Source organism: Haliotis cracherodii, unplaced genomic scaffold (assembly GCF_022045235.1).
Source record: "Haliotis cracherodii isolate W230 unplaced genomic scaffold, xgHalCrac1.p SCAF_20, whole genome shotgun sequence".
Classification (NCBI taxonomy): Eukaryota; Metazoa; Mollusca; class Gastropoda; order Lepetellida; family Haliotidae; genus Haliotis; species Haliotis cracherodii.
This window is the reverse complement of record NW_027266276.1, coordinates 1576121-1598311: the sequence shown is the minus strand read 5'-3', so window position 1 is coordinate 1598311 and position 22191 is coordinate 1576121. Positions and strand designations below refer to the sequence as shown.

The window sequence follows — 22191 nt, the reverse complement described above, 5'->3', positions numbered from 1 at the left end:
CACCCACCCTGTATACCAACACACCCACCCTGTATAACGACACACCCATCCTGTATGCCGACACACCCACCCTGTATGCTGACACACCCACCCTGTATACCAACACACCCACCCTGTATACAGACACACCCACCCTGTATACAGACACACCCACCCTGTATACCGACACACCCACCCTGTATGCCGACACACCCACCCTGTGTGCTGACACACCCATCCTGTATGCCGACACACCCACCCTGTATACCGACACACCCACCCTGTATACCGACACACCCATCCTGTATGCGGACACACCTACCCGGTATGTGGGGTCCCTGGGCACAGACAAGGTCAAGACTACTGGACACTATCACAGAGGCATGTTTCAGGAACATGGGCGTCCCGCTGACCACTTCACATGCCAGCCCATCTGCAACACAAACAGGGTCACATCAAATAACAGCCATGAAGATTTAATAGGAAAAGCGTGCCCAAAGAAACTACAGTCCATATATTTGGATGCTATTATTGAACAATTAGCAGCTGAGCTTACAAAACAGTCCCCCCTCAGACTAGTGGCTGAAGTCTCAGACTGTAGGCATACACTAGTTTAACGCCATTGCTTCAATCTGGGAACAAATCTTCATGAACTACTCAAAAACGTCAAGGACAACGTGAATCACTGGATTATTTATAAGCTGCCGTCATATAGCCGTAAGATTTCTAAGTGCGGCATTAAACAAGAAATAAACAAACAAATAAATAAATAAATAACAAATAAATAAATAAACAAACACAAACAAGAAATAAACAAACAAACAAGAAATAAACAAACAAATAAACAACAAATAAACAAACATACCGAGTGAAAAGCTGACCCTGGGGAGATCCGACATTTTGCTAGGACACACCAGGACGTGGGCGAGGATGTCGCAGCCCCGGAGTTGCAGTGTGGGGAAGACGGGGCGGGACAGGCCGGGGCTGCTGACAGACAGATTGAGGCGGGGAGTGGCAGGACTGGACAAAGCATTCTTCAGACCTGAAACATCACACAAGGAGTGAGTGAGTGAGTGAGTGAGTGAGTGAGTGAGTGAGTTGGGTTTTAGGCCTCTTTCAGCAACATTCCAGCCATCTAATGCCAGGAGCAGTGTTCCTGGTGGACTGGCAACGCAAAACATTATTAGACTCCTAATTGTTGTTGGAAGATCCAGGGTAGAATAGCAACCCATTCTTTCTGTAAAAGACGACTATGCTTGTCGTAAGAGGCGACTAACGGGATCCGGTGGTTAGTCTCGACTTGCTTGATGCATGTCATTGTATCCGAGTTGCATGGAACCATGCTCATGATATCAATCACTGGATTGTCTGGTCCAGACTCGATTATTTACAGACCGCCGTCATAAATAATATCGAGTGCGACGTTAAACAACAAACAAACAACCAAACCAAACCAGTCGAAACTTTCAACAAATTATTTTTTTTTCAATTCATTCAACATCATGTTTGTTGCAATGACGTCATCTCTGAAGATATACAGGTCTTTCACACAAACTTCAGTCACAAAATGTTTTTTTTGGTTATTTTAATATTCCAAGATTAAGTCGCAACACATGTATAACCTCTAAGCAAAGCAAAATGTTTTGTCCAACAACAAAGATTCATCACGTTCATAAGGTATTTTATTTGCCGGCCCACAGGGACTGCAGGGTTAGAAACTTACAGTTTTTGTCAACTAGTCCTTAGGATACCTTTACTATAGGGCAGTTTGGTAAGGACTACAGGACTAGTGCCAATTTCTAATGCTGGGACTGGCAGTCACATGAATTACCGGACCAAGTCTTATTTCACCGGTACAAATCTGGTAATTACCGGTAATTGGGAACACTGAGGTGATATGAGCTTCACATATTGTACCCATATGGGGGGAATCAAACCCGGGTCTTATGTGTGACCAGTGAATGCTGTGGTCATCATCTAGAGAACATCACGAAGGCTACAAACCCATGTGTGGTGTGGTCGGCGTCATGGAGCTGGCAGGGCTGTTCCTGTTGCCCCCAATACAGAAGTGGAGCAGCGGAACCACTACCTGGAGGGACAGAAGAGTGAGTGAGTGAGTGAGTGAGTGAGTGGGTCTTTGGATGGGTGAGTGAATGAGTGGGTGAGTGGACAGGTGGGTTTGGGTGAGTGAATGAGTGAGTGAGTGAGTGAGTGGGTCTTTGGATGGGTGAGTGAATGAGTGGGTGAGTGGACAGGTGGGTTTGGGTGAGTGAATGAGTGAGTGAGTGAGTGAGTGAGTGGGTGGACAGGTGGGTTTGGTTGGGTGAGTGAGTGAGTGGGGTGGACAGGTGGGTTTGGTTGGGTGAGTGGATGAGTGGGTGGGTGGGTGAGTGGACAGGTGGGTTTTGGTGAGTGAGTGAGTGAGTGAGTGAGTGAATAAGTGGATGAGTGAGTGGGTGGGTGGACAGGTGGGTTTGGTTGGGTGAGTGAGTGAGTGGGTGGACAGGTAGGTTTGGTTGGGTGAGTGAGTGAGTGGATGAGTGAGCTGTTAAAATTTCAATTCCAAAAACATTCTAATAATTCTCCTCTGCTTGTATTTCTATAACCTATCTGCAGTGTTTACAAGACATAGCCCTATCAATGTAGATAAAATACAACACGCCAGCCCTCTAAGTTCGTTTTTTGATAGATAGCCAAGCGGCTCCTAACATGAATATTTTAGGAGCCAAACTTAAGTTATTGGGAGCCATCAAATATCTTTCACAGATATTGTCACCAGTTATGTTTTAGGTAGCCAAGTGGCAAGCGGAAGATAAATTTAGGTCACAGAATTAAGTCGCATTTGGCCACCAAAATGGTCGCAACTTGAGGGTTGAACGCTTCACTGAGTTTGCCTGCTTGCTTACTTTCTCTCTCTCTCTCTCTATATACATATATATATATATCATTCATAATAAAACGCTGAAATTAAAGTAGGCCCAGGTACAGTAAATATAATCACTGTCAAAAAATCCTACATGAGACAAATGGTTCATCTGGAATAATGGATCCATGACATCACATGTGATGCGTTCATGAGTGTAGGTTCACACAACAGGACCAATCCATTATCTCTTGAATATGAGTAATTCTTCGTATATTACCAAAGGAACATTTTTCCCTTTTCTTTTGTCGGTGAGAATATATTTTCAAAATGTTACATTGCTGATATTCTCTAGTTATACATCCATCCTCATCAGAAGACACAGATTAATAAATATTTAAATTTTTCGACACCACAAAGGAAATGCAACGTAAGTACGTACCTGGTCAAAGTTTTGGGATATTTTCGGACCAAGAGCTTTGACAAAATGCCACCATATTTGAAGCTTCTCCATAGCAACACTCTCCACTTTGGCATTATTGATTTTGAAAACTTGCATTATGAGTTTTATCCTCTTTGGGTCACTAATTATGCCTGAAAAAACAACAAACAAACATCATATCCCACAGACCCTGACAATGATTGAGTAAACATGGAAACCCTAGAACTATATCATGAAGACTATTAAGTTGAGAAATATTATTATTATCAATGTTGTTTAACGTTGCACTCAGCAATATTTCAGCTACATGCGGTGGTGTGTAAGAAGTCAAGACTGGACCAGACGAACCTGTGACTGACATCGTGAGCATTTATTCACACAACTGGGATACAATGGCATGCAACCAAGACCTCCAAGCCTGGCACATGAAGTCGAATCTTATGACCAGCAGAGACTACCTGGACCAATAGAAAAGTCTCACCCAGAGTGTCTTTTCAAATCAAATATAGCAACATGAATCAATAAAAGTTTAAAACATTGATGTTTGCCTATTTTTGTAACCCTAGATATATCCCTGCAGTAACTGATGACATCATAATGATCTGCAACACTCTGTCATGCAAAAATCCGGGGTAGAATTGTCTGAAGCAATCCATGCTTGTCATATGAGGCGACTATGCTTGTCGTTAAAGGCGACTATGCTTGTCGTTAAAGGCGACTATGCTTGTCGTTAAAGGCGACTATGCTTGTCGTTAAAGGCGACTATGCTTGTCGTTAAAGGCGACTATGCTTGTCGTTAAAGGCAACTATGCTTGTCGTTAAAGGCGACTATGCTTGTCGTTAAAGGCAACTATGCTTGTCGTTAAAGCCGACTATGCTTGTCGTTAAAGGCAACTATGCTTGTCGTTAAAGGCGACTATGCTTTTCGTTAGAGGCGACTATGCTTGTCGTTAAAGGCGACTATGCTTGTCGTTAAAGGCAACTATGCTTGTCGTTAAAGGCGACTATGCTTGTCGTTAAAGGCGACTATGCTTGTCGTTAAAGGCGACTATTGAGGGGGTCTGGCTCGCTGGCTTGGTTGATGCATGTCATCGTATCCTAATTGCGTGGCTCGATGGTCACGATGTCAATCACTGGATTGTCTGTTCATGACTCGACTATTAACAGACCGCCGTCATAAAGCTGGAATATTGCTGAGTGCGGCGTTAAACAACAAACAACCAACCAAACAATATATCATGTGGAGTGAGTTGGGTTTAACGCCGCTTTTAACAGTATTCCAGTTATATCACGGCGTGTCAGCTTACATGGGAGGAAAGCCCAAAGTGATGCAGGTCTCGGACGTTTACCACTTTGGTGAAACCCACGAGCACGGGTATGGTGCTGACAAACCTAGAAACATAACTGGGGCGAACCGGGATTCGAACCCACAATCATAGGTTTCTGGCATGCCCAAGGGACGCAACTCTGCATAATGAATCACGGCTCCTTAGACAACTAGGCCCCCTGGGCCCCCTATCTCATGTGTAGGCCAGTTTTGGATGATGACTTCTCCAGAATCCCTTCAGGTGCAGCAGGTAACAATAGTAAAGAGCAAGACGATGGAGACAAGTGACACTTACTTGGATTGAGTGCAAAGTTGTCTATGAGGTATTTCCAGGACTTGAAGGCCTCTATTTTCACCTCGGCCAGGGCGTGTTTGAAGCCCAGCTCTGCTAGCGGCAGCATGTGGTTGATGAAGCTCCCGTGATGGAGTTCCTGCAACATGACATACAGTTGGAGCATTATTAAATCACAAAACTAAAGCTAATTCAAACAAGACAGGTTTATTCCTTGTTGGATCAAGAACAACACACACACAATGGTTCCAGGTATAGAAACATACATCTATTACATCACAATCAAATAGAACATATTCAGCATATCTGTAACCATGGTAACTGAAGAATCGCACAGGTAGTCTACAAGAGAACATGGAACTCAGACTGTCATGGCTTCAGTTTGGCATTTATAACAGCCGTAAATTCAAAGACAGTGTTTGATGAATGAGCATCCATCAAGAACTGGTTGTTGTTACTTACTTCTCCGAAAAGCTTCACCAGGAATCTCCACACTTTAAGCACGTATATCTCGTTGCCATGGAAAAGTTTCTTTAACTCCAGACATAGTTTCTGTGTAGGACATCAATGAAAAGAGTGAGTGATTGGTTTAATGCTGCTCTGAACAATATTCAAGTTATAACCCGAAAAACCGAAGTCAGTTGTAAAGTGGGTGAGTTTGGTTTGACGCCATTTTGAACAGTATTCCAGTATTCAGCTTAATGTGGGAGGAAGGGCCCACGTCTCAGACCTTTCCCACTTTAGTGAAACCCATAAGCACGGATATGGTGCCAACATACAGAGAAACATAACCGGGATCCTGACATGTCCAAGGGCCGTAACTCTGCACAGCTAAATACAACACCTTAGACAACTGGGCCACCCCTGAGCCCAGCCAGCCTAAGAAATATCAACATAGATATCATCAGATCTCGGCCTCCATAGTGGAGGCAAGAGAAGGACCAAATCAACGCAACACTAAAGACAATAGTATTTGTTGTTATGAACCAGAGCTGAGTATCTTCTGGTGTCTTGCGGTACGATTTGTATCACGATACAGACCGATGATACTACTGGTATCACGATACACCACATCAAAGAGTAAGAAATGATGACATCACTGAAATACAGCTCTAAAACCTCTTTCTTCATACATGTATTTATTGTTATCTTAAAGAAATCCACAAGAACAAATAGTTTAAATGAAGGGATGGTTATTAAAAGTAACAGTTAATCGGCACGTCCTCTGCTACCACGTCCTTGTGTTCTGCCATGCTTACAGGTGGCGCTATGCTACTTCTGCCATTATGGGAGGTTACTCTATTAGTTCCTGTTCTATTTATAGCACATCACGATTTCACAAACTGATGATTCAAGTATCAAGTGTACCTAAGTATCAAGGATATCGTAGGTATCAGTGAATCGTTACAGCCCTAATGGGAAATATTCGCCTCACGCAAGATTCAACTTACAGTTCTGAAGTCCTGTACAAGCCCGGTCCTCAGCTCCTTAACGCCGACCATCCAGGGTAGACACGTGTCCAGCAGTGGGAGGATTCTCTCGCGGATCTTGATGGCGGGATGAGCAACAAGAGTTAGGACCAGCTTGGCCCACTTTGGACAACTGGACTTCATCTCAGAGGGAGTCTGCTCCACAAACCTGGCGGGAAGATACCAAATGTCCGTCAAAACACCGAGGACGACTACCAGACAACACTTTCCAACAGCTACCAAGGTCAAATGTTTAAAAAAATACTTTCAGATCTTATACAAACCAAAGCTTGGTTGGTTGAATAAAAATAATATTAGTAACATCTTAATATTTTTTACATTTGTATGCTTATCCTGCATTACTCTTTCATGCATTACTGCTGATGTTCGATAAAGATGAAGCCGTGTGAGGTCCAGCTGAAGAAGAAGTAGCTCCAAGCAGTGTGGCTTATCCCATCACACAGTGTGATGCGTTAAGACTGACTCCTGTCGTGGATGGCCTGTTTCCGAGGATGAATAGCTGTTTGGGCACCAAGTTGAGTCGTAAATCGGCGGATAAAACCCCGGGCACAGAAGGTGTTCCACCTCATCTTCAGCACCCACCATCGAGGAGAGAGGTGGGATAGTGAAGGACCTGTCAGGCTGTCCTGGGAGTCGATTCCAAGGCCAAAGGTGAACGGTTTTCTGCGTCCTGCTCTCACACTGAACCCGGGAGATGTCGAGTGCTTCAAGAACGGTAACCCTTGCCATAGCCAGAGCAAAGAGTGAGTGAGTGAGGGAGTGAGTGAGTGAGGTTTTACGCCGCTTTTAGCAATATTCCAGCAATATCACGGCAGGGGACACCAGAAATGGGCTTCACACATTGTACCCATGTCGGGAATCGAACCCGGGTCTTCGGCGTGACGAGCGAACGCTTTAACCACTAGGCTACCCGACCGCCCCCAAAACAAAGAGGAAAACAGTCTTCTTGGTGAGGTTAAAGAAGGAAGCTGATCGCAGAAACCTTCCTCTGATGGTGCCTACAAGGACTTCGGTGGCATGTGCTGGAGCGGCATCTGCGCTCGACCAAATATGGTGTCGCAGCAGACAGGAGTTCGAGGAGGCGCCATGGTGTAGAGGCTAAGAGGCACAACCGCAGGAGCCGACGGCAAACGATATACTTAGGTCAAGCGCAGGCATCACAGAGGTCAGATGAGCCTGGGGAGGCTTAAGCATCTGACTGGACATCAGCGCCTCACAGCTGTGACGTCATCTCTTCCGTGGTCACGTGGGCGCTGTGTGAAGGTATTAGCCACAAAGCTGGTTGGAACAACTTCTTCAGCTTCACACAGCTTCTTCATTGTAAAAAATCAGCAGTAAATGCATCAAGGAGTAATACAGGGTAAGTTAAAAAATAGGAAAAATAAATGGTAATTCTGTTTAAAGTTCAATATGTCTTCTAGTTCAACAGTAAGATGTACCGTATTCCTCATAATAGGCACCCTGGTGCTTAGAAAAGTGACAATGGGGTGCAATAATTTAAACCAAACACAGTTAAATTTGTTTTCGGGGGTCAAGTGGTAGTGAACAAACTTGTTCAAACATCAGTGACACTGAAGACTTCTTCCATTCTTGTTACAAGGCATCTGTGTGCCCCTTCTGCACAGCTGTTTAGTGCACATTTACATCAGCTGAAAACTTTTTTGTTATTTTTGTTTTTTTGTTTGCTGTTTAACGCTGCACACAGCAATATTCCAGCTATATGACGGTGGTCTTTAAACATTCGCGTCTGGACTAGACAATCAAGTGATTGACATTATGAACATTGATCCACGCTATGGGATCAACTCAGTCAGCGAGCCTGACCATCCGATCCCGTTAGCCGCCTCTTAAGACAAGCATAGTCGCCTTTTACAGCAAGCATGGGTTGCTGAATACTTATCCTACCCCGGTTCTTCACGGGCCAGCTGAAGACTTGGCTCACCTGGTGAGTGTCTTACCTCGTGACAACATTGAGGGCTTCGTATTCCACGGCAGTCGACTGGTTCTTCCACTTGGTGAAGGCAAGGTCACACGTGGCCAGCAACATCGGCAGCTGAAACGAGGATCCAGCCATTCAGGGCGATCACAGGTCAATAGTTGCTGAGGACCAACCCTACAGATTTAGTTCTATGGGTCACGAGCGACATTTAGAAGAACATACAGAGGACTAATCAGACCAGAATAATATCATGGATTTTAGAAAGTGTCCACTTAGAAAATATCAAATGGTCATCTCATCTTTGTCAGTTTTTCATTGTGGTTGAATCCCTGACCTTCCGCTCTCTGGGTGGACCGTCTACCACTAGACCACGGAGGCTGTCAGCACCAATACAGACTAAATAAAGGACCTGGTACGATAAAATCGAATTTATTTGCATTTTTAGCCAGCTTGACATCAGCTTTATCCAATCCATTGAGATGCCTCTTATGACCAGCATAGGTTGCCTCATACCTATTCTAACACAGAATCCCTGTGATGTAGACCAGCATAGGTTGCCGGGACCTATTCTAACCCAGATTCTCCGTGATGTAGACCAGCATAGGTTGCCGGGACCTATTCTAACCCAGAATCCCTGCGATGAAGACCAGCATGGGTTGCCGGGGACCTATTCAAACCCAGAATCCCTGTGATGTAGAACAGCATAGGTTGCCGGGGACCTATTCTAACACAGGATCCCCCTGATGTAGACCAGCACAGGTTGCTGGGCACCTATTCTAACACAGGATCCCTGTGATGTAGACAAGCATAGGTTGCCGGGGACCTATTCTAACCCAGAATCCCTGTGATGTAGACCAGCATTGGTTGCGGGGGACCTATTCTAACCCAGAATCCCTGTGATGTAGACTAGCATAGGTTGCCGGGGACCTATTCTAACCCAGATTCTCCGTGATGTAGAACAGCATAGGTTCCGGGGGACCTATTCTAACACAGGATCCCCCTGATGTAGACCAGCATGGATTGCCGGGGACCTATTCTAACCCAGATTCTCTGTGATGTAGAACAGCACCGGTTGCCGGTGACCTATTCTAACACAGAATCCCCGTGCTGTAGACCAGCATAGGTTGCCGGGGACCTATTCTAACCCAGATTCTCTGTGATGTAGAACAGCATAGGTTCCGGGGGACCTATTCTAACACAAGATCCCTGTAATGTAGACCAGCTTTGACTGCCAGGGACCTATTCTGACCCAGACAGAGGCTACAGTGTAATCAGACCACCTCACCTCCTTGACGACGACGGCTTCAGCTAAAGTCTGTTTGCTGAGACACCACAGTGCCCGAGTGGCGGTCGTCTTGTCCTCCGTCTTCTCCACACATTGTCGCAGCAGTGTGAGGAGCTCGCAGCTGGTGGCCGGAGTCAGGAACCTACCAAGCAATGGCACATGGGTAAAGGGAGAGTTTATCACAGGCACAGAACAAGCCATGCCTTAGAATTTCATTTTTTGAAGATGACTCGAGGAGACTAGTGACAACTTTATTTTACTCCTCGGAGTTTGTAGCAAGTCCTGCCTGAACAAGACAATCATGTTCCTACATATAGTTTATTCCCTTCCAATTTATAGCAAAATTCAAGCATCGAGAACTGGTTCAGAATAATAACCCTCAAATGCTACTTGTCTATGACTACTATTACAGTGTTCCACCAGGTTCTTAAAATTACCAGCCCACCACCCCTTTCCCAACAATTTTTGTCATCCCCAACTTTCAGCAAATGAAAATATGTATGAAAATTACCTCATTTTAATTCTTTCAACTCCTTTTTTAAAAAATAAAAATAAAAAAAAATTCAAGACTAAATCGCTGCAAATATATATTTAACCTTGAAGCAAAGCAAAATGTTATTTCCTTGCACTAAAAATAGACAAGGGGAACCCAGATGGCAACTGACAATCTTATATGAATATCGCCGATGTTTTGTTCAACAAGATTTATAAGGTACTTTATTTGCCAGTCCACAGGGACTGGCAGTAATATGAATTACCGTTCCAAGACTAATTTTACCGGTAAAAAACTGGTAATTACTGATGAACGGGAACACTGTAAATGGATTTTTACTTGTCAGGCACATATTTGGTAGTCGCAGACCAGTGTGAATTGCAATGGCTGTGGTTGGGTAAACATGGTCAAGGGAGAGTTAACGCAGGGATGCTAGCCCGAGTCCTGGGGACATCAATGTATCTCACAATATCAATAAATTTGTACTACTGATACTCTTTCGATACAAATTTATAAACATTAGTTCTAAATTAATAATTCAATGGCACATACATATTTTTTAAGATAGACATGATTATGATAGTTCGTAATAAGTATAAGTCAGATCATACAGGTATTTTTTCTGTCAATAGGCATACAGAAGAATATATTTTATTATTAATTGTGATATTTGAATCAATATATATCAAAACTAAAATTCAATCAATGACACTCCTACTGAACTAACACAGACCAGGCCTCAAATTTACAACTAAAACGGTCACCAATGCGACCCAAAATATTGGCTTGACTTCTTGATCTTACCAATGGCGACCTGGAAAAAAAATATACTTGTAGCCATATGGCTACTTGGAAAAAATTTAAACTTGGAGGCCTGCAGACAATGTCAGGATGGTATAAACAACTAAAGAAGAAGAATGGTTTGGAATTGAAGGTTACACATCAGGGTTGGTTGGCAGTGAGTGAGTTGGGTTTAATGCCGCTTTGAACCTTATTCCAGTTATATCACAGCGTGTCAGTTTAATGTGGGAGGAAAGCCCGAAGTGATGCAGGTCTCAGACGTTTACGACTTTCACGAAACCCACGAGCACGGGTATAGTGCTGACAAACCTAGAAACATTATCGGGGCTAAGCAGGATTTGAACCCACAATCATAGGTTTCTGGCATGCACAGCAAATTGCACAGCACCTAAGACGTTTGGGCCACCCATGCCCCAAGGTAGTTTGATAAATCTGTAACATATTTTGAGGGTGTAAGTTTTCAGACATACCTGACTATTTCTGCATCGTGGAGACAGAAGCCGAGCACCTGCAGCGCCCCCTGGCGGACAGCGTTGGACTCATTCTGAACATCCTTCTTCAACACTGACAACACTCGGTCAGTCTGTTTTGTCAGGTCAAGGCTGATAAAACTCAACTCATTTTCTCGCAAGTGTCTGGAACATCAATGTGTATTCATATTTTAGCATGTTTAGCAATCCAATCAGCATGACTAGACCACCCCGCTCTGCAGCATTATAATTTATATTACTTCTACTAAAATCTCATTAAAACAGGGTATAATTCACAATCTAGGTTATTGGACGTACTAAGCTATTTTCATGCACGTGGCTGCTTGTACTAGTCCACACTCATGCAGGTTTATAGTGCTAGCCCATTGAGATACCATGCCGCAGTTTAACATGAAAACCCCACTCAGACACAGTATACTGACTCCGATCCGACCAGTCCTTGTTTTAGCCCCTTAGTGCCGAGCCCCAGACATGGTAACAACAAATACCATCTTTAAACGTCTTTTGTTATGACGCGGACGTGAATTGAAACACAGACCTGCTCTCTGGTATGATGTGGCCGGGATTTGAGAGTTAAGGCATCTTTGGGCATTAACATCTGGGTTATGACAATGACATGATTTTCATTCTTAATAACAAACAGTGGACTTGAACTCACAACCATTAGAATTTAATAGCATACTTTCCCTTCGACGAGTATTTAAGAATAATAACGCAAAATTGTTTGTTGTTTAACGCCGCACTCAGCAATATTCCAGCTATATGACGGCGGTCTGTAAATAATTGAGACTGAACCAGACAATCCTGTCATTGACATCACGAGCATTGATCTACTCATTTGGAATACGATGGCATGCATCAAACAAGTCAGCGAGCCTGACCACCCGATCCCGTTACTCGCCTCTTACAACAAGCATGGGTTGCCGAAGACGTACCCTGATTTTCATGGGTCAAGAATATATAAATTCAAAACCTACAACATAAATGTTTTGAAGAATAATTTATTGTCATTTAAACATGTGCTTGGCACCTACGTTGAGAGAGTTGTGTAGGCTTCGATCTTATCATCCAGATTGCTTTTCTTGGACTCGAGCGTTGTCAAGAGGACCGTCAGATCCATGCTGCTCGGCGTGGAAGCAGCTACCATCATAATCTGACATTAACTGGAACAATAGAGGGGTCAAAATATACATCAGTGCGCAGGTGCATCGGAAGTTTTCATACGACGATATGATACGAAATATGTTTTCTTCTGTATCGATACAAGACCATACACTTGCTAATATATATTACTTACTACTTGTTCAATGATGCCCAGGGATTTTGTCAGTCACATGTTACAAAATGTGTTGTAATTAGTGATTAAAGTTCACTACTAAAATAAGCAGCTACGAACATGTATCTTCAGCAAGATTTTCCTTTAGAACATGCTCCGAAATATTTATAGCTATGAAAGTTCCCACGCAATTTGTTTAATCGTGATACGTATGGTATTGTTACCTTGCAGGATCGTTTCACCCCTAAAACAATCGGTCATAAAATAGTCACAACGTTCCGAATTTCATCAGCATTCTTTTTATATAATTTGCACCATTTTAGATAATAATCAGTTTCACAATTAATAATCACAATGATCACACAGTGTATTTAAGTTTATTTGATGTTTAACCCCCACTCCGCAATATTCCAGCTATATATGACAGCTTACACACCCAGGGTATTCAACGATGACAAAGAGCAAATATAGGGCTTAACTGATCATTGTACACTATTTCAGTTTATCATGAAGTGTCAATAAACCTGCCATTTATCTGGGAATAAAAAAAAACAAAATCAGGGTATCACAGCATTTCTAATGTAGGCAACAACTGAATCATAGCATCCATCATCATAGATGCAGAGGCAGACGCTGGGCTGTGCCTATTTGAAGCATCCAAAACATTTTAACATTTGGAGTGATGGAGTAGGTGAGTGAGTATGGTTTTACGCCGCTTTTAGCAATATTCTAGCAATATCACAGAGGGGGACACCAGAAATGGACTTCACACATTGTACCCATGTGGGTGAATTGAACCCAGGTCTTTGGCGTGACGAGTGAACGCTTTAACCACTGGGTTACCCGACTGCCCCCTTCACACATTTAAACATTTTGGAGGTTTGTTTTGTTTGTTGTTTAAACGTCGCACTCAGCAATATTTCAGCTATATGACAGCTGTTTGTAAATAATCAAGTCTGGACCAGACAATCCTGTAATTGACAAAATGAGCATTGATCCACACAATTGGGAAATGATGACATGCATCAACCAAGTCAGCGAGCCTGACCACCCAATCCTGTTAGTCGCCACTTACAAAAACCATAGTCGCCTTTTACTTTTACAAAAGGCCTATTCTAAGAAAATAACTAACACCATAACTGAAGTTGCATATTTGTACGTTTTGAAAGAACATACTGGACAATATATGCAAATTTTCCTTGTTTCTCTGTCTCCATGACGACTTACATCATTCATGAGTGGGGTAAGAGCAGTGTTTAATACAGGTAGGCTATATCATGCTATATTGGGCTATTTATTGAAATATGTATTTTACATCTAATGATGTAATGTGAAAGACTGTTTTATTGTGATGGCATGTAAAAAAGTGACTACATCTCGACAACTACAACAGTACAAAAGACAAACAGAAACAATCGCAATATGTCATAAATAACACATTTTACAAAATAAAACATTAATTTAGAGCCCTTTACAATTCAAGAGCACGTTGTCTGGGGTGTTTGGGCCAGGGCATAAAAAAGATAAACAATGTCATTCTGAATTATTTGGTAGAAAAAGTTTAAAAGTCTTCGACATTTCAGTCTGAAATGCTGACAAGCTCATCGTGATCGGGAACACGCCAGACGTGGTTGCGTATAAACTGATGTCGGGAACAAAACGAGAACTCGCAAACTCAGCATCAGGTGGCTACCGTCAGCAACCAACTCGACATTCAGACAAAGTTCGACAACAATATTCTCGATGCAGACAGTTGATATATACCTTAGTATCCTAGGTACCCGTTTGTATATCTTCGTTCACCAAACATCATCCATTGACAACGTATTACTGCTATTTTCCTTTCGCGGTTCAACACTCCGCCATGAAAGAGTTTCGCGGGAAATTGTCATGCGCGCGCCGGAAACAGCAGCGGATTGGCTGTCAAAAATGGAAATGACGTGGTCGTGTTTACATCGGACAGGCTGTAACTCGCGTCAATTGAGAAATAGTAGCGATAGTTAAATATGATTAGTAAGCGTTAATAAGTGTACATACCCCTTGAAAGATTTACATAAGCTGTTGAGTGGGTCAAGATTATGTGGGCCTCTAATCAGTGACTCATTGTATGTCTGAATTGACATGCAATAAATAATAATAATAATAATAATAATAATAATAATAATAATAATAATTGTTGCTGTTTGCTGGATAAAGCCGCATAAAATAAAAATACTAATATTTGTTGTATATTGTCCTCTCTCATAACGTACGACTTATTTAAGGCCGTATGCCGTCCGGGAACAACGCCCAGTCAACCATTTTACATTTTTATAGTCCACCATGGCCACCCGATCCATTTAATGATTAAAAAACATTGATGATGATGAAAAGTATACCATACTTTAAATACCGGTATAAATATCATTTAACATGGCTGGTATATCTTCTCTAGTTTTGAATAACCCTTCTGTTATCTATTCCCATTTTACAAGGAAAATACACTGTTAATAGAGACATGCACTTTAATTCATTTCACAAGCGACGACTAGCCTACACTTAGAGACAAAGTCAGTGACGGATCAGGAAGGGGGGGGGGGGGGGGGGATCAGGAGGTTCGACCCCACCCTCCGTCGACCCCACCCTCCCCCGACCCCTTTTGAAAAAGAGTAGCAGCGATTTATACATAAAAAAGTGTTTACGTGTGTATGACGTAGACGTTACTAGTATCCATCCACAATACTTAAAACCATACTTCCAAACACAACAACTGAGCCTATGGTCCTCACGTTAGTAATGAAACTTGAGCACACATCGTCCCAGTCGCGGCAGCTGTCTTGCTCACACGAAACCTGATATTCCTATGATGCTAGATCAAGGGATGCAACTCAAGGCGAAAAGGTATATATTGAAACACATTGGGTGTCCGACAAACGGGATCGGGTGGTCAGGCTCACTGACTTGGTTGAATCATGTCGTCCCAATTGCGTAGATCGATGCTCATGATGTCAATCACTGGATTGTCTGGCTCAGACTCGATTATTTACAGACCACCGTCATATAGATGCATGGAATATTGCAGAGTGCGGCGTTAAACAATAAACAAATAAAAAAAAATCACAATTTTAGTTTAAATCATCTTGATCGTATGATCTGACGTTAAAGTGAGGCTATTGAACAAGCACCGCTTCACTGTAAATTTGATGTTATTGATAAAAAACAATTGCGTGACTTGTGCAAAATATGTTACATGTAATGATACAAATGTTGGTTTAAATATGCATGATTATAAATTGCATCCATGCACAAGGAAATATTACCCTCTCTGAAACCCTCTCCGTAGCGCCAAGTAAAAACATAGTGACAGTGACTATAATTAAACTTTAACAATCTAACCACAAACAAACAAACAAACGAACAAACGAAACGAATTGACAAGCATGTGTTGCTGAAGACAAATTCTAAACTGGACCAACCTACAAGTTCTCTGCTGACAAAAGCGAACAAAGTGAGAAAAGACACGTTTCAACATTCGTGGCTGACTGAAGGAATGGCTAAGTTACAGTCCCTCCGTGGAGGGTGCACGTCATAAGAATTGTGTCCTGTGTCCCCCAGAAGATGGGCGTATGAAGACCGGAGTCCTCGTGCATGAGCCAATGAAATTTTCAAAAGCTAAAAGGATGGAGTTCTTAATAGGCTACTCATGACCAAATGAACTACCATCGGTCTTCTGTTGAAGCTGGTATTCTAATGAAAGACGTGCACGGAAATCCACAACAGTCTCTTCAGTACACATAATAACAGAATCAAATCAGATGCAGCTCCAAAGAAAGTCGTCCCACAGATGACATCCTCACCTTGTCCGCTTGATGACGGGGTTAACCTCTTTGGTCATGTGGACAAGGCGTCAGAAGGTCCGTGGTTCGAATCCCATCACGGAACTTGGAAATTTTTTGGCCGTTACATTGGCGCCCAACGTGGGTCTCGGCACGCTCATATTAGATTTGAGCAAAATAAATCTCAGTACCCTACTATGCGGCCCGGGACGTGCCTTCTGTCGACGGGGGAGTATGTAGCAGGGCGTGGAGTCATCCCACAGATGACATCCTCACCTTGTCAGCTTGATGACGGGGTTAACCTCTTTGGTCATGTGGACAAGGCGTCAGAAGGCCCGTCGTTCGAATCCCATCACGGGACTTGGAAATATTATGGCCGCTACATTTACAAGGGAAACGCCTTGGCTATTTTGGATCTCAGGGCTGAATCAGGTGAAATATTGAGTGAGCATCTGAAACAGTGCAAGAAAAATTCAACTTAACATCAAAGGTGAGATGAGGTGAAATGACGTTTAACGTCGCGTCCAAGATTATTGCTCTTATATAGCGTGTGTGGCTGTTTGTTCTAGTCCGGACTGATGCCGATTTTGATAGTGCTAGCCACTGAGATACCATGCCGCAGTTTATCATGAATACCCCATTCAGACACAGTATACTGACTCCGCGCCGACCAGTCCTTGTTTTAGCCCCTTAATGTCGAGCGCCAGACAGGGTAACAACAAGTACACTAAGAATGGATTTCACTCATCGTACTATAGGGGAACTGAACCGACCTTCGACGTTACGGGTCACAGGTTTAACCACTGGGCTACCCCACTACCCCTATATATATACATACAGGCTCTACTACACCAAATCAGAACAGTTTGGACAGTGCGGTTTTCGTAGGAAGCCTTCAATGCAGATCGAGAGATATCTGCAGGCAGTGAATGGAGGATATTGTGTAAGATTTGTATGTCTTTCAAATGTACATCCATCCAGTTATTAAAACTGACTTGTGCTGAATGTGACCACAGCTATTTTCAAGTAGGTGACATTTGGTGCGAAACTAGGGGTGGTGTGTTTAGCTTCCGGTCTTCGGAAAAGGAGCTGGCTAAGCTAGTCATTTTTTATTTTTTTATTGCTGCTCTAAGGCCAAACTGTGCACACACGTACAGGTAATAGCTGTTGAATGCTTAGTTATTTAAAAACAAAATATAACGTTACTATAGAAGTCTATGGGAAAACATTTGGTTGTGTGTAACCTGTAGGATGCATGGAATAACGTAGCTTTGTGTAAGTGCATCGAGATGTTTCCACGCTCTCTATCAATATCGAATTTTTCCCATATACAGATGACAAACTTAATATTAATGTTTTAACGTTCACGTATATAAAAGGCTGTCCGTGATAATATTTTGTGTGATTCTCGCCTCAGCTTCCGGGGGAGCGGGCATGCGATATAAGAGACATGGAAATTAGTAGATAATTGTGTTTTGAGAATGCAGCTGAAAAGTTGTCTATTTTATTAGATATGTGCCAAAACGTTAACAAATTTAAGTATTCACCTCAATGGTTCAAAACTGGTTTTCCCTTAATTTTGACCTTTTCGAAAAACGCCTGTGCATACTCTTAGTCAGAAGTGTAGATATGATTGTGAAAAATGGAGGCGTGTGCACACTGTTCTAACGCTAGATACTTACAACTTACCCTTACATACTAGCTCTCTGGAAAATAGTTTGTCTTGAAGCACTGACTAACATATGTCTCAAGCAATAGTCACGCACGCACACACACACCACACGCACGCATGCACACACGCACGTACGCGAACACACAGACACACCACACGCACGCACGCACGCACGCACGTACGCACGCACACCCACACACACACACAGAATATTTAATTGACGATCCCAAGTTGTAGAAGTATCTCATGATTATATAAATTACATGTACCAGAAGCAATCACAATTTCACACAACAATTGCTAACAATTTTCAGAATGTGCGTCATAAACGACCTGCACGTTTGAATTGATTATTATGGCAAAACCGAACACTCGCCCTTGGCGCCATGACGACGCTCCTTGCTGCATCGACATTGCTTAGAAGAAACTTAACGAAGTTAGACGGAACGAGACGAAGGCTGTTATGTAATAACATATTATTGTGGGGGGGGGGGGGGGGGGGGGGGGGGGGGGACGCTTCACATCTATATTAAACCATTACGTTATGCGCGTTGTATAATTTCAAGTCACCAATTTGACAAAGCAGGTTTTGTTTTGTAAGATGTTTCCTAAAAATAATTTGTTGATTTAACTTTTCATGGTATTCGACTATTTTCACCATTTTCTTGCTTTGTGTCGGTCGTCTGCATGAATGATGAACTGTGGTGATGTCAGTATGGTTCTCGGTTGCTGTTTTTCGGACAAAACCTGCTTTTCTCGTGATTAAACTATTAACTTTATTCTCCGATTTGCATAATTCTTGCGTTTTTGTTTACTTCTTTCAGCCAGATATCTCCGTGAATATTCCCAAAAGTGAAACTGCAGGACCCGTGAAGATCCGGGGTAGAATAAGTCTTTAGCAACCCATGCTTACCGTAAAGTGCGACTATGCTTGTAGTAAGAGGCGACTAACGGGATCGCGTGGTCAGGCTCGCTGACTTGGTTGATGCATCTCATCAATCCCAATTGCATGGATTGATGCTCATTATATTAATCACTGGATTGTCTGGTCCAGACTCGATGATTTACTGACCGCCGTCATATAGCTGGAATATTGCTGAGTGTGACGTTAAACAAACAAAACTGTTCTGTTTGTCACGCGAACAGTAGTCGAACACTTATGGTCTAAGGGAAGTAACTCTGTCCGACTTTTAAATAATCAGACACGATTTACCTGCCCTTAGACCACTAACCGATTGCATTGCCGGCTCCGTGAAGCTGTTTTCTTGTGTGAGCTGGTATCTGAGTATGAACCGCTCTGCACCTGTAAAATCGAATCTTTCACTGTGGGCATGTTTTATTATTATATTTTAGTTGTGCGAACAGGAACAGTTTATTTAAGTGCATAGGAAGTATACATAATTATATTATACAATAAGTGTTAGGCAACATATTAACAAAGTTATGAGATTTCGACATCACAGTGTGTTCATCTGTGGAACACGTGCTATTATTTTTAAAGAATGCGTGCACGATATCAGTTTCAATTTGTTAAAACATTAGATCTACATTTGTTTCACAAAAACAAATAAAACAATTTCACGTTCCGCGTATGGAACGTGATTTTTTCTATAGCAAGAAAAGAAATCCCGATTTCGCATCTATGGATTGCATTCTTGGAGCTATATTTTCCTTCGACATGGTGACAGTTGTATGAAGTCACGTGATCCAATCAATGTTATCAATGACAATTACAGCAACTGTAAATAACTGACCGAAGCCCGTGAAGAGAATTATTCAATGCGTACGTGCTCACTGTACCCCTGTCTGAATGTACATGACTATTGTTTGTTTGTTGTTTAACACCGCATCCAACAATATTCAAGCTATATGACGGAGGTCTGTAATCAATCGAGGCTGAACCAGACAATCCAGTGATCGATACTATGAGCAACGACCCTCGCTGTCGGAGTACGATGACACGCAATCAATCCAATCACCGAGACCGACCATCCTATGCTTTTAGTCGTCTGGCACAACAAGCATTTCGTAACGGGGACGTATTCTAACCTAGAATCCCCACGAGCTACTTAGTTGTGTGAACTCAGAAGAATTAAGTCTTAAAAAGTATTATACACGCATTTCATTTTCGTAACACTCACTCGCATAAACGATTATAGACAAATATGTCGGATATTTATATTTATGGATCTAATTGGTGCTCGACGTTTTCATCTTGCAACTACAATAATGTCTGTTCTCACAGATCCCACGGGACTCGAAATATATTGATAGACCCAGGTAAATCATTGACAATATCGATTAACTGATTCATTATGTTTCTCTATCCTATTATAATTTTCGTAACAAACGGTCTCATAAATGAGTATAGACAAATATGTCGGATATTTCAGTTTATGGATCCAATACTATGTTCCGCTATTAAATGACAACCGATATTCTAGATTGACGGTAGCCTCTGTTTCCAATATAAATTACAACTATGTAATAAAAAAGTCCGTGATACATTTTTACACTTCCCAGGTGTCGCGAATGCTTAAAAAAGCAATATTATAACCTTTTGCAACAATATTGTAAATTGTATTTTATGAGTTATATTAATTTGTTTGTTTATGGATATTTGATATATTATGTAGCAGATATTAATAAAAAAGGAGACTTCTTCAGTCTACAAACTGATCAGAAATTGAAAAAACATGTTAACATGTAAATGCCGTTATCAATTCAAACACCTGCCTTTATCAAAACATATTAGTTTGTGAAATGCAAAACAATATTATATGCACTGCGATAGGAGAATACATGTACAAAATGCAATGCCATTTGAGGTTGTGCATTTGGTATGAAAACATGTAATAAGCGCGAATGATATCCAACTTAAAAAACAGTTTGTAGGCTCGTGTATTTTGAAAGAAAGTGTACAGCAGCCTTCTGGAAATCCTAAAGTTTTCTTGTTTCAATTCTAATTCCAAAGCTCGAAAATGGCAAAGACCATCTATCCGAAAATAAATTTGACGACTATTATTCATATCCAGTCCTCAGCAGTAGTAATGTGATAATGTTTTATAGGGCTAGTATTTAAGGTAAGAAATAAAACAAATACAATGTGCATTCTCCCATAAATAAAATATCACGTCAACAATCCGATACCAATAGAGCAATTAGAACAATATATGTTTTATTATTTTCATTTTATCATTTATGTAAGTAACGGTTACAAAGTTCTGATATAATGCAGCCTTTGTCGGATGCAAAGTATTGTGTCCTGTACGCTTGGAAATAAATATACTGTGAAACCCATGAGATGGAAAATAACGACTGTTTGAATAATTAAAAAAGGTTCACTTGTAGCATGCGCGTTGTTTATTACTGATGTTTGTGACAAAGAACTCAAAAGAATGCAGTTCAAGTTCAGATGGCCAGTCACATGTGACTTTCTTCAATGACGCGCTGAGTTTTGTTACAAACAAGGAAATTACCTAGATAGGGTAGAGTGCTGATAATTGATGCTTGGTATTTTATGTTATATCTGATAACGTTCGAACAATAAACACATAAATAACTTAGCATTCTGTTGTTTCATTGTTTCGAAAGATCGATTTTTTCTCATATTCAAACTGCCAGTTTGCACTGTTTCGGGGACTGTTTTCAGTCAACGGTAACGTTTTGATAAGTCTGTTATAGTTTGGTCGAATCCTATCTTCAAGTGTATACTGCCCGGTTTTACAAAGAGCCTTGCATGTGTTTGCCTTCGATTTTTTAATTTTTTTTATCCATAATCGTTAATATTATCACAATTATTAGATTTTTTTTAGAAATTATTACAGTTATTAATAGTATCATCGCCGTTGTCGTTGTTCTGTATTTGTAAGGAAAGCAGAACCGTACCGAAACCATTAATGACATAATTTCATAGCGTTTAATTAGTGTAGATAATCGTTGATATTTAACAAAACGAAATTATATTTTCCTCAATTGTCTGGAATTAACCGTTGTTGTTGTTATTATTAATATTATTGTTGTTGT

At 41.6% G+C, this 22191-nt stretch overlaps 1 protein-coding gene across 1 annotated transcript in view; it reads right to left on the bottom strand.

The window, feature by feature from the left end:
* Positions 1-14527, bottom strand: part of LOC139470186 (telomere-associated protein RIF1-like) — a 42381-nt gene extending 27854 nt beyond the window's left edge. The window contains exons 1-12 of the mRNA XM_071252498.1: positions 14443-14527; positions 12437-12565; positions 11382-11546; positions 9618-9759; positions 8352-8446; positions 6355-6541; positions 5366-5455; positions 4907-5042; positions 3285-3436; positions 1984-2068; positions 845-1021; positions 302-412 (exon numbers count right to left, since the gene is read on the bottom strand). Coding sequence (XP_071108599.1) covers positions 302-412; positions 845-1021; positions 1984-2068; positions 3285-3436; positions 4907-5042; positions 5366-5455; positions 6355-6541; positions 8352-8446; positions 9618-9759; positions 11382-11546; positions 12437-12552 — 1456 coding nt within the window. The 5' untranslated portion in view covers positions 12553-12565; positions 14443-14527. The remainder of the gene's footprint in view (positions 1-301; positions 413-844; positions 1022-1983; positions 2069-3284; positions 3437-4906; positions 5043-5365; positions 5456-6354; positions 6542-8351; positions 8447-9617; positions 9760-11381; positions 11547-12436; positions 12566-14442) is intronic.
* Between the last annotated feature and the right edge of the window lie 7664 nt (positions 14528-22191).